The sequence below is a fragment of the Ailuropoda melanoleuca genome, chromosome 8, assembly GCF_002007445.2.
Source record: "Ailuropoda melanoleuca isolate Jingjing chromosome 8, ASM200744v2, whole genome shotgun sequence".
In the NCBI taxonomy this organism is placed as follows: Eukaryota; Metazoa; Chordata; class Mammalia; order Carnivora; family Ursidae; genus Ailuropoda; species Ailuropoda melanoleuca.
Window position 1 is genome coordinate 128,677,769 of NC_048225.1, and position 12,579 is coordinate 128,690,347.

At 54.0% G+C, this 12,579-nt stretch overlaps 1 protein-coding gene across 1 annotated transcript in view; it reads left to right on the top strand.

The window, feature by feature from the left end:
• Positions 1-3,811: 3,811 nt before the first annotated feature.
• The window catches only part of SHE (Src homology 2 domain containing E), a 24,880-nt gene continuing 16,112 nt past the window's right edge, over positions 3,812-12,579 (top strand). Inside the window, exon 1 of the mRNA XM_011229071.3 lies at positions 3,812-3,919. Within this exon, the coding sequence (XP_011227373.3) occupies positions 3,812-3,919 (108 nt within the window). The remainder of the gene's footprint in view (positions 3,920-12,579) is intronic.

Consider the following 12,579-nt stretch of genomic DNA (forward strand, 5'->3'; position numbering starts at 1 on the left):
GGGGATGGGAGGGAAGGGGGGTGTCTGCAGAAGAGCAGCACAGGCGGCCCCGTGCTGGCCCAAAGGCTTTGTCTTCACTGTATCAACGCCATCGTCCCACTGGACATACTGTTTCGCACGACGTTACCGCTGGAAGAAACTGGGCAAAGAGTACCCTGGATCTCTGCATTGTTTCTTACAACTGCATGGAATCTACAGCGATCTCAAAAAAAAAAAGTTTACCCAAATTAAAAAAAAAGCATTCTTACCTCGGCAGCTGTGTAAGAACAGCCAGGGGGCCAGACCTGAGCCGCCAGCTGAAGTCCGCAGACCTTTTGATGCCCCGTTGGTTATGTTATCGCAAATATGTTCTCCCAGCTTTTGGCTTGAGTTTATCTTCCTTTATATTATCTTTCAAAAGATAAGCTCTTAATTTTAATTCATGCATCTTTCCTTTTTCAATGAGCTCTTTATGCCTTAACAAATCTTATCCTACTCTGAGGCCATTCATATTCGTCTGTATTATTTTCTAGAAGTTTTAGAGTTTTACCTTTCATATTAAGTCTCTAGTCAGTCTAGCTTATTTTTTTTTTCTTAAAGATTTTATTTATTTATTCGACAGAGATAGAGACAGCCAGCGAGAGAGGGAACACAAGCAGGGGAGTGGGAGAGGAAGAAGCAGGCTCATAGTGGAAGAGCCTGATGTGGGGCTCGATCCCAGAATGCTGGGATCACGCCCTGAGCCGAAGGCAGACGCTTAAACGCTGTGCCACCCAGGAACCCCAGTCTAGCTTATTTTTGTGCTGGAGGTAAATAGGATATAATTTCTGATTTTTCTACTTGAATGTGCAATTGTCCCAGTTTAATAACCGACGTGTTCCCTACTTACTAGAGACCCACTACTCCTCAGGAGGAAAAAGCAACTTCTGCATTTCTGTGAGCCCTTTTATGTGATTGGTGAAACTGTCTATTCTAGGCCAATTCCACGTCTTCTTGTAGGGCAAGACTTCCCATCTTCTTTTTCAGGAAGAAGTGTCTTTTTTTTTTTTTAAGATTTTATTTGAGAGAGAGAGAGAGAGAGCAAGAGAGCACGAGCAGGGAGAGGGAGAAGCAGACTCCCCGCTGAGCAGGGAGCCCGATGCGGGACTCGATCCCAAGACCCAGGGACCATGACCTGAGCCAAAGGCAGATGCTTAACCGACTGAGCCACTCAGGTGTCCCCACATATTGGTTTCAAAAACGATACACTTCAGGGGCGCCTGGGTGGCACAGTCGTTAGGCGTCTGCCTTCGGCTCAGGGCGTGATCCCGGTGTTATGGGACCGATCCCCACATCAGGCTCTTCCGCTATGAGCCTGCTTCTTCCTCTCCCACTCCCCCTGCTTGTGTTCCCTCTCTCGCTGGCTGTCTCTGTCTCTGTCAAATAAATAAATAAAATCTTTAAAAAAAAAAAAGATACACTTCAAGATGTATGTATATTTGAGTTTTCAAACTTATTATATTATCTTACATTTTACCTGCTGGATCTACAGTTGGGATCTTTTTGTCCTTTTTTTCTTGATTAGTCGTGTAAAAGTTTTTTCTATTCCATCCATCTCTTTAAAGCAGGAAGTCGCGGCTCTACTGACCTCCTACCGCAGCTCTGTTCCTTACGCTCCCCTCACCCCCGGCTTTCTGGAGGTATAACTACAGTTCTATCTAGAAAATTTTAAAGTTTTTTTTTTTTAAAGATTTTTATTTATTTATTTATTTATTCGACAGAGATAGAGACAGCCAGCAAGAGAGGGAACACAAGCAGGGAGTGGGAGAGGGAGAAGCAGGTTCATAGCAGAGGAGCCTGATGTGGGGCTCGATCCCACAACGCCGGGATCACGCCCTGAGCCGAAGGCAGACGCTTAACCGCTGTGCCACCCAGGCGCCCCTTAGAAAATTTTAAAGTTTAGAAAATTTTTGTTCTTAAAATGTGTGTCTGTTCACTATTCAGCTTTGTTTTTACTTGTTATCTACCTCTTTAGTCCACTCTTCGCTTCTGAACTCTGAGCCCGTCTTTCTGTGCGCGGAAGCACGCAGTGCTGGGCACGTCCCTGGCTGTCCTGCTCCCACCCGGACCCACAGCCCCAGACGGCAAGTATCCTCCTTCTCGCTCAATTCTCACGAGTTTTAAACTCCTGTCGTGATTTCTTCTTTGACCCTTGTGTTGTTGACTTAGGGACGTGTTTTCCGAATGTATGGCAATTTGGACTCATCTTGCGATTTCTTACTTCTCACGTCAAGGCATTTGGCGTGTCCTGGGAACCCGCATCCGTCCCGCACAGGAGCCAGGCCAGCCCCATGACACGGGTGCCCGGCGCCTGACTCTGGCATGGCAGAGCCTACTCTCCACCCCAAACAACTCCAAACCTGGACACGATGTAGGAAGTAACCGTCTCTGGCACAGGCTGACACCAGTGGGCAGAGCAGGCAACATGTCTGAGGAAAGAAAAGTGTATGGGGCGCCTGGGTGGCGCAGTTGTTAAGCGTCTGCCTTCAGCTCAGGGCGTGATCCCGGCGTTCTGGGATCGAGCCCCACATCAGGCTCCTCCACTATGAGCCTGTTTCTTCCTCTCCCACTCCCCCTGCTTGTGTTCCCTCTCTCGCTGGTTGTCTCTCTGTCAAATAAATAAAATCTTTAAAAAAAAAAAAGTGTGCTAGGTGAGTGCCACATTCAGGCTGCCCTGTTGCCTGGAGGCACTTTTCCAAACCACAGAAAAGGGAAGCGGAGTGGGCAGAAGAGACACAGATAAGAGTTTGGGCGCCAGAAATCTGTGGGACGGGGTACCAGACAGGAAGGAACCACAGAAAAGTCCCAGAAGTCTAGGGGCTCACCTCAGGTCTTTGGCCAAACCCCGAGCGGCCCCTGTCCGGGGCACGTCCTGACAGGTCCTGCAGGGGAGGGCTGCTGTCGTGCTGGGGACACAACGCAGTTCCAACCCAGCCAGAGTGGGGAGACCTTGGTAAGCACCCTGAGATCCTCCCTGAAAGCCTGGAAGCCCAAGCCAGGCCAGTTTGGATGAGCGGGCAAGCCGTGCCCAGGCACAGGCCAAGACCACGTGGCAAGGCCGTGGGAATGTCTTCAGGAGCTCAGAGGGCAGCTTCGGAGGGGGCAGAGCGCTGGGTTTTGCAAGACAGGCCCTCGTGCAGCAAAGGAGTTAAGGGTGTTTGAACTAAGGTAGTTACGGCGACGGCACCTGAGCTAACAGGAGACTGAGCAGGTCGACGGTGTCGAGGAGGGACGAAAGGGTGGGGTGGCAGACTCAGGGCCCAAGGTGTCTCCCTGCGGGCCTGGGGGCTCCAGAGCCTGCTTCGCTAAGTGAGGTCCCACTGGGCCGGGCAAGTTCTCAGGCCATGCCCTGGACCCGCTCGACCACGTTTCTCCAGACGGCGCTCAGAAGCTGCCCACGAGCTCTTCTGCTGCTGCTCGGGTCTGAGGGAGAGAGCCGCGGGCGCGGGGGCACCTCGAGATGCAGACGGTCCACGGTGCCAGCGACGGGGGCTGGGACACAGCAAGGGGGACAGGAAGCTGGCCTAGGGGAAGGCAGGATGGCGAGAGGGACAGTGGGCTACATAATAAGGGCAGTTCATCCACACGGACACTGAATGTGAGCGGCCACGGGACAGTGACAGTGAGCCTGGAGTGGAGGTCGTCAGGGAAAGAGGTGGGACACGGGGAACGCAGATGCTTCGACCAGACAGGCCACTGAGGACAACCTGACAGCCACCGCCCCAAAGCGCCAGAGTCTAAGAGCAAGGGAGAGAAACAGTTTGGAAGTAGCCGGGGGCCACGGCTGATAGTCATGCTGTGGGGCTTCCCAGCGGCCCCCGGCGCCCACCTGCAGCCCCCGATGGCCTGCCCGCACGCCCTCTCCCGCCTCGCCCACAGGCCCAACACCACGGGCCTGTTGGTAAGCTCTGCTCGCCAGTGTCCGCGCACTGAAGACCGTGCCTCGCAGCTGTCTCCACAACACAGAAGCACCACCGCGGGCCAGGCTTCTGCGAGGGCCTTTCATGAGGATGGAGGCCCTTCCCTCCGCCTCCGCCTCCTTCCTGCCTGGACCCTGACAGCATCCTGGAGCTCCCACACCAGCCTGGGACTCCCCACCTCCCGAAGTCCTCCGCCAACACAGGCCGCTAACAGCCCAAGTGGGGGGGTCCTTGGCTGCCGGGTCACCTCTACCTGCTGTGAACAGGCCCGCCTCACCTGAGGGGAGCTGCTGAGGATCAGCGGGGCGCCTCCCCGGCTCTGTCCGCAGAGGCAGCACCCCCAGCCCGTGCACACCCCGCTTCCCACACCCCTGTGCTGGCACTACTGGTCTTCCTGCCAGGAAAGACCAGATTTGACTCATGCCAGCAGCCAGAGTAAGGCCGTGCAAACAATAGATACTCGGCGCTTGCTACATTAAACAGGTAAAAGCCTTGGTTTCAAGAGCCCACGCTGAAAAAGCCCCAACCACCCTGCCTGACGACACTCCTTGTCCTTGACGAGAAGACGGGCTTCCCTTTGTGGAAAAATCCCAAGTTTTCTGTACCCGACCTGGCTCCTGACTGTGAAAGATGATCCAAGTTCCTCACTCGACCCGAGCCCCTGCCTCCTCCACGTGGGACCAGACTGCAGAGGGATGAGAGAACGGAAGACCGTCCACCGAGCTCCGAAGAGCGAGCCCACAGCACAGAGAGGCCACGAGACCTACCGGCAGCTTCCGGGGCCTCTCGGCCACGTCAGCAGTCCTCTTGGGAGAACCTGCGTTCAAATTCACATCAGCTTCCGTCCGTGGAAGGGCTTCCCGTTCGGCTCCTGGCCGGCCAGTGCCACTTCCTGAGGGGAGCCCAGATCTACAAAAGCAAAGCTGGGAAGGAAGGAGGGAGGCTAGCTCTGAGCACGACTGGGAAGAACAGAGCCGCAGGGGGCACCAGCCTGAGCGGCAGGCACAGGCTCACCCCTTGGGCAGCGGTGGCCGAAGGGCTGTCCCAGGAACTCAAGTGAGCTGCACCGACCTCCAGACTCCGGCCGCCCTGGGCGTCTGGGCATCAGGAGACAGGTCCTGACTCTGTCGTATATCCCATGTAGCAATAGCTTTGGCCTTCCTTCATATCACTCTCCCCAAACGTTCAAAGCACTTGTACTGCTCTGAAAATGAGAAAGGAAAATGTGAATGGGTCGTTTTCGGGGCAACCAAGGCTGAGGGAGGTCCTGGCAGAAAACAGAGCAAGGACTTCCCCAAAAATAAACCCAGGTCTCTGGACTTCTGAACCAAGGCTGTGCAGACCAGACAGCAGACCAGACAGCATTAGCTGCCAAGTCAGAGCGGTAAATACGAAAGGGGGCTTCCCAAGGTCCCCGCCAAGGTGCAGTGGGTGCGGCCGTGGACTGGTGAGCTGGCCTGGCCGTCAGCGCATCAGCAAAATGGACAAAGAGGGAAGGAGGTGCTTCCCAGGGAAGGAAAGGAAGAGCGGCCACTGCCCTCTACAGCCGCTCTGGAGCTGGGGGACACGAGGGGGCGGGAGTCCTCCGGAAGGTGCAGAACTGCCTCCCACAGCAGCAGGGTTTAGAAGAGAAAAAGACAAACCCTACCAACAGTTCCCATGGTTTCAGACCCTCAGCCAGCCCATCAGTGATCAGCTAACACACGCTTCACACAACTTACGTGTGCAAGTGTGGCCAACACAGACCCAAGAAAGAACCAAGCCAGCCTCCGCAGGGAGCTCAGCCGCGCATGGGGCTGCAGACAGAACACGCAGCCGCCGCAGGGCAGAAGGCCGGGAGGAAGCAGTGCAGGGTCCGACCCAGACTGGGAGGGAGAAGGGGTGGTCAGGACAGGCTTCCAGGAGGAGGCGGCCTGTAGTGTAGGAGGAATGCAGGCTACGTCCCTTTCATCTCTCATCTCTAGGTGGGTGGGAGGCTGGCTTTAACCCGAGTTCACCGTGGCCTCCCTCGGCTGCCTCCCCACACACACGCAGGCCTTCCGTGGAGCGTCACGGCACAGCTGGGCCCAAACCCCACACAGGCCTGGCACCCGGGAGCGGGCGGCTTGGCAGGGACACACATAGGCGGTCTCCTGTCCTCTGGCGGGAAGGGGTGCAGGGAGGGGAGGGAAGGAAGCAGGATGCCGCCTCTGGCCAGGCTGCCCTACCCACATCCCTACTGCGTCCTGCGCCCTGCGCCCCTCTCAGAGGGCCTGGCTTCCGTTGCCCAGGGCGCTGGCCGCCTGCCCGCTGGACTCTCCCCGGCTGCCCGCAGGCCGCCTGCGTCCCCAGCACCCGGTCCCACTGCTTCCCACTCCGCACACACCGCCCTCCCTGCTTTGACATAATGTCTACACCGCCCTTGATGCCCTTTGAGGCTACACCCTATTTTTCCTCTTCTGTGCCAAACTTGTAGAAAGGGCTGTCTCCGCCTAGTGGCCCATTTCCTCTCGGCCCACTCCCTCCCGAGTCCAGCTTCTGTTCCTGCCTGAAGGTTGAAGGTCAGATGTGCCTACGCTGGACCTCCTCTCAGCTCCCACCTGTGCCCCTCCACTTCCTCCTCCCTCGGCTTCCGACCAGCACATTACAGTTGTAGATTTCCCAACCATGATGAAAACTAATTTTCCCTAGAAAATTCCATTTTGGAAAAATGTATATTTACACCATCTTCTTTTACAAGCAGCTTTTACCAATCTAAAATCACTCTGCTGGCTTGAGAAAATAGAAATGCATGATGTATAACTCATTTTTCTCAGTCTTCATGTTTATATCACATTTAAATTTAAATTTTCTAATTTGCTTTACTTTTAAATGTTTAATGTTTATTACACATGGATTTACAAGATGACGAGCAACAAGCAATTTGTGAGAGCAAGCGGTACGTGCCCAGCATTTACAATTTATAAAACACATTCACACACCCTATTCCATCTGATCTTTGAAATCACCCTGCATGGTACACGTTACTATTGTCCTTTCTCAGAACCATATGGATCAGAAAGGTTAAGTGACTTCCCTCAGATTCCACAGCAAATTTAGAGCAGGACTTGAAAGCAGAGCTTCTAACTTCAAATCCTACATTCTTTTCATTGTATCACGTAAAACCACAGCTCTCTTCTCTTCAGGTTTCACCACTGTTAAATAAAATAGGAAACTAATATTTTTATTTCTTCTATAGCAAGTGTCAGGAAACCACAGCCTTGGGCCAAATCCAACCCACCCCCTTTTCATAATAAAGTTTTATTGAAACAGTCACATGCATTGGCTTCCTTACTGTCTATGGTAAGCGGTAAAGTGTCAGATGGGAGTATTTGCAGGAGACCTATGGCCTGCAAAGCACAAAATATTCGCTATCTGACCCTTCACGGAAAAAGGTGGGCAGACCTTGTTCTGTAACCACGGTTCTCACTTCTGACTGAAATGAGATTCAGCCAAAGAGTTGCTTTTTCTTTCCTTTTTAAACTCCCAGGGCAAAGCCTGGCCGGTCCCAGATGGACAGACCCAGAGTCTCTGGGGCTGGGCTTAAAGCACCGATATTTTTCAAAAGCTCTCCAGATGGTTTTAATACACAGCCAAGGTCAAATGCTACTGTTCCGCGGTGTCATGTAGATTCGGGAAACACTGGTTTCCAGGAAATGAGCTTGAGGGCGGGAGGAGAGAAGAACTGCCACCAGCACTACCGCACCCCCAAAAGAAACCCCACCAACATCTTTCCATCTGTGGGACTCCAACCGGTGTCATCAGTGAGGTCGGCCTATCAGCAGATGCTGTTAACGGGGAGAGCAACACTAGGAACTCCTCAAATCGGACGGCGTGCCCCAACTGTGACATTGTTTCTGCCCCGCGGTTTATTTAAAAAATGTTGGGCGGCTCAGTCAGTTGGGCATCTGCCTTCAGCAGATACACATCTGAAGGGTCTCAAGACTCAGGTTTTATTAGATAGTAATAAATGACCTTTTCCCAACAACAGCTGGGGCCTCAAGGTCCTAGAAACTTTATTTCCAAAATTCCTTAGACACCTACGCTCTCCCCAACCCCCTCCCGACTTGAAAGTGCATAATGGGCCACTCTCATGACCCCGGTGCAGCGCCCTCTGCCCACCGGTCCCATCCCCGTGCTTTAATAAAACCACTGTTTTGCACCAAAGACGTCTCGAGAACGCTTCCTTGGCCATGGGCTCCGAACGCTCACGTCTTTCCTGTGTCACAAGGAAGGGTTTCAGGACCACTGGGTGTTGGGAGCTAACATGCAGCTGAGGGAAGCAGGGGTGCAGCGAGGGGGAGGCTGAAGGGGGCCCAGGCGGAGGGAAGGGCGCCTGCGAAGGCTGCTTCGGGAAGCTGCGTGTTGCCTGTGGGCAGTGGCGAGACAGGAGGCAGGAAAGGCCGGCGGGGCCGGGCCTGGAAGTCATGGAGTCTGGTCCATCGCACTCACCATGTGTTCTGGCCGCACGCGAGGGTTTTCGCCGGGGAGCTGACATCAGCCCCACTGCGCCTGGGAAAGACCACCCCGGAGAAGTGGAGGGTGACAGGGAAGGAAGGAGGGGAGAACACAGAATACAGGAGAAGCACGGAGCCAGGAGCAGGTGCCCCGTGACGGGGGTCTGCACTGCGGCAGCGGCCGGGATGCCTCTCCACGGGAAAGCAGCACGCCGCTGATGGGGCAAGAGCAGCAGCCGACGGACCCCCGTTTCAGGCCCTGACAGACCCTGAGCAGGTTCCTGGGATGCAGGTTGTACAGACCGAGGGTCCCAGCACCCACTGACCCCCAGGCTGACGCACCAGGAGATCCTGCTCCACATTCTTCCCAGGGCTGCTGCAGCACCCACCACACACAGGTCTCGGCACCCCAGTCCCCAAGCCCAGACGCCAAGCCTCTACGCCCCTTCCTCTGCCAGACCAGGTTCCAAGCCAGGAAGCCCTCCACTGCCCGCTCTCAGTCGCTCACAGTTACGGCACATTTAGGGAAATGCTGGGGTGACCCCGAGCTCCGGCACGGGGAGGCCGGAACCGGGGAGAGGCAAGGCTGAGGGGTGGAAGGGTTGTTTATCAACAAAGGAGGGACCCACATGCTGTGGTTTCTTGCAGAGGGTCTCCCGCAAAGCCACTGAGAGGATGCCAGGACAAGTCACCGTCACAGAACTACTGAAGGGGTCCCGTGGCAGGCAGAATAACAGCCCCCAAGGTGGTCAACGTCCTAATTCTCAGACATAGTAAGGTTTCCGGCCAACAATTCCAATACAGGGAGAACGGTGTTCACACCACCAAGCAATTCTCCAGACACCCAGCTTGGTGTCCTGCTATTCAGCTCCATTCTGGCGCTATCTCCCCGGAGACAGCATCAGATCCCACAGAGGACGGGTCAGTCCCATGGGACCGCCCCCCCAATTTCAGTCACCTGTGCTTCCGGTTGACCAGGTATAGACCAGAGGGCCCGCCCACCCCGTCCTTGGGCTCCGCTAATATCTGAAAGCCGCTGCAGAATGCGGGTTTATTATGAAAGAACAGAACTCAGGAACAGCCAGCTGGAAGAGTGCAGAGGGTAAACACGTGGGAGAAGGAGCACCGAGCTTCCAAGCCCTCCAGGCGCACCGCTCTCCCCAAATCTCCACGTGCTTACCAACAGGAAGCTCTCAGAACCCTGTCTTTTGGGGTTTTTATGGAGGGTTCATCACACAGGCATGAGTGATTAAGTCATTGGCCATTGGTGATGAATTCTACCTCCAGCCCCTCTCCCCTCCTTGGAGGTGTGTGGGGGCCTCCAATCCCAGGGTTGGGTCCTTGGCAACCAGCCCCCAACCTTAGGTTACCTAGCGGCCTTCCTTGCCCTCTCATTAGCATAACAAAAGACACTTTCAGGGTATTATCACAGGAAATTCCATGGGTTTTAGGAGCTCTGTGCCAGGAAGGGGACTAAGACCAAACATATTATTTCTTGTTATAAACCACAGTATCACACCATGGGTATGTTTGGTCACATGACAAGCAGACATCGAGTTGCTTATCAGCTGATCTTAAAATAGAGAGATGGTCCCAGGGTCCCTGGAGAGTGGAGAGGTGTGGCTATAGAAGTGAGATCACAGCAAAGCCAGGTGAGAAGTGTGGTTGCTGGCCCCTCCGGAAGCTGCAAGGCAAGGAATCGGGTCTCCTCTGGAACCTCCCAACACCTCAATTTTCACCCAGCGAGACCCGTGTCAGACTTCAGAACTACAGACGTGCCACTTGTGTTGTTGAAACCACTAAAAAAGAGGTAATTGGTTACAGAAGCAAGTGGAAAACCAACACAGGCACCGTGGGCAGCTCTCAAACCACAACTCTGCTGGGCACAGCAGCCAGCCAGCCCACAGACCCACAGACCCGAGCCTTTGGGCTTAGATGCAGTTCTGAGCCCAGCCCAGAGACCAAACACCGATGGCAATCGTCCCACGGGTGTGACAGTGTGACAGACAGCGCTCGAAGCACCCACCACGTTGTAGAGCAGCCGATGTGTTTCTCTGTGTGGATTTCACAGGTGCGTTCCTATGGCCTTGGGGCGGGCTATTTCCTACCTGACAGATGGAAAAGGCAAACCCCAAGGACATTACATGATTTGCTTATGACTATAAAAGAGACTGAGGTAACAGGTCAGTAACTAAAGACTTGGTTCTTTTCCTACAGAGAAAAAGGCTGTCAGAGTCATTTTAAAGGGATTTTTTTTTAATTTTAGGAGAAACACAAATTAAAACATTAAATTTTGAAAGAAAATGGTAATTCCTCTAAATCATTCCCAGCCGTGGGAGGAAGGGAGAGCTTAGCAGCAACCACTTGGAAACAGACCTACAAGTCGTTAAGGCGATGATCAGAAGACACGGGTACGGGGCGCCTGGGTGGCACAGCGGTTGAGCGTCTGCCTTCGGCTCAGGGCGTGATCCCGGTGTTATGGGATCGAGCCCCACATCAGGCTCCTCTGCTATGAGCCTGCTTCTTCCTCTCCCACTCCCCCTGCTTGTGTTCCTTCTCTCGCTGGCTGTCTCTATCTCTGTTGAATAAATAAATAAAATCTTAAAAAAAAAAAAAAAGAAGACACGGGTATGGATGAATAGAGAGGTTCACGGGCAGAATCGGGGCTGCGGTGTGAGGACGAATTTCCAAGTAATCCCCGGAAAAGTCTGTGGGCTGGAACAGGGCTGGCACCCACAGCTCCCAAGCAAAGACCCACCCTAAATCTTTCAAAGATGCCTTTGCCTCTAAGGGTCTCCCGAGACTTCACTGAGCTGCGAATTCTCAGTCTCAGTCAGTCCTCGTGGAAACTCTAAGAGCTAGGCAATACTTCTCATAGTGCAGGTGAAGCCTTGGAGCTCAGAGATGACCTGGCAATGTGTCCAAGATCTCGCCATCTCTGCTCAGATGCGGAGAAGCCTGTGTTTGAATCTAGACCATAGAACCTCAAAGTCAGGAGCTTCCGTCCTACAGCTTGGTCTGCAGCAGTACCCTATTGTTGTTTCCGAAAAGACGAAGAACATACAAAGAACTCATGTAACCCAATAACAAGAAGATAATAAACCACTTCGAAAGTGGTGCAGCTAAGAGCCCGACTCGTGGTTGGCTTTGGCTCAGGTCATGACCTCCGGGTCGTGGGAGCCCAGGGTGGGGATCCCAGCTCAGTCGGCTTGAGACTGTGTCCCTCTGGGGCACCTGCCTTAGGCTCAGGTCATGATCCCAGGGTCCTGAGATGGAGTTGGGCTCCCTGACCAGCAGGGAGTCCGCTTCTCCCTCTCCCTCTGTCCCCCCACTCTGTGCTGTCACTCTCTCTCTCTCTCTCAAATGAATAAAATCATAAAAAACAACAACAAAAACAACCATGGTATTAAGGGAAAGAAGCCAGACATGAAAGGCCACAGACTCTATGGTTCCACTTCTAGGAAAAGTCCAGAACAGACAAAGTTGTAGAGACAGAAATTAGATTAGTGGTTGGGGGGGCGTTAATGAGCACAAAGGTTCCTTTTGGGGTGGTGGAAATGTTCCAAAATTAGGTTGTGATGGCTGAACCGTAAGTATACTAAATACCTTTCAATTGTACGCTTAAAACAGGTGAATTTGATGGTGCCTAAATTGGATCTCAGTAAAGCTTTTGTAAGACAAAGTCAAGATACATTTCCAAGAACGGCTGTAAGCAAGCCCTTCCTTTGCCACCCATGTCCCAGAGCCCGGCTCACAGATGAAGCCGACGGCGGCCCGGACCCACCAGTCTCCGCAGCGCGCTGAGATTTTTTTAAGCTAAAAACACTTGTAACGGCTTCGCAACGGGAGGGGGATTCCGGAGGCCTCTTCCAAGGTAAAGCGCCCCCAGTTGGGCAGAGATTAAGTCTCTGCTGTCCGCTCCCACCCACCATCCCCACCAGAAAACTTTCGCAGACGCAGGGGACGGGAGCAAGCGACCGCCCCGGGGATAACCGCGCGCCCTGCGCCCCCGGAGTGGAAACGGGGTGCGGCTTCCACAGCTGCCTCGCAGCGCCCGGGTCCCACCACCCCTCGCCCCGCAGCCAGGGGCCGGGGACCGCCGCGCCGTACCTGCCCCGGCCAGGCGCGCCCACCTGCCGCCGCCACGCCGAGCCTCCGCGCCCCGG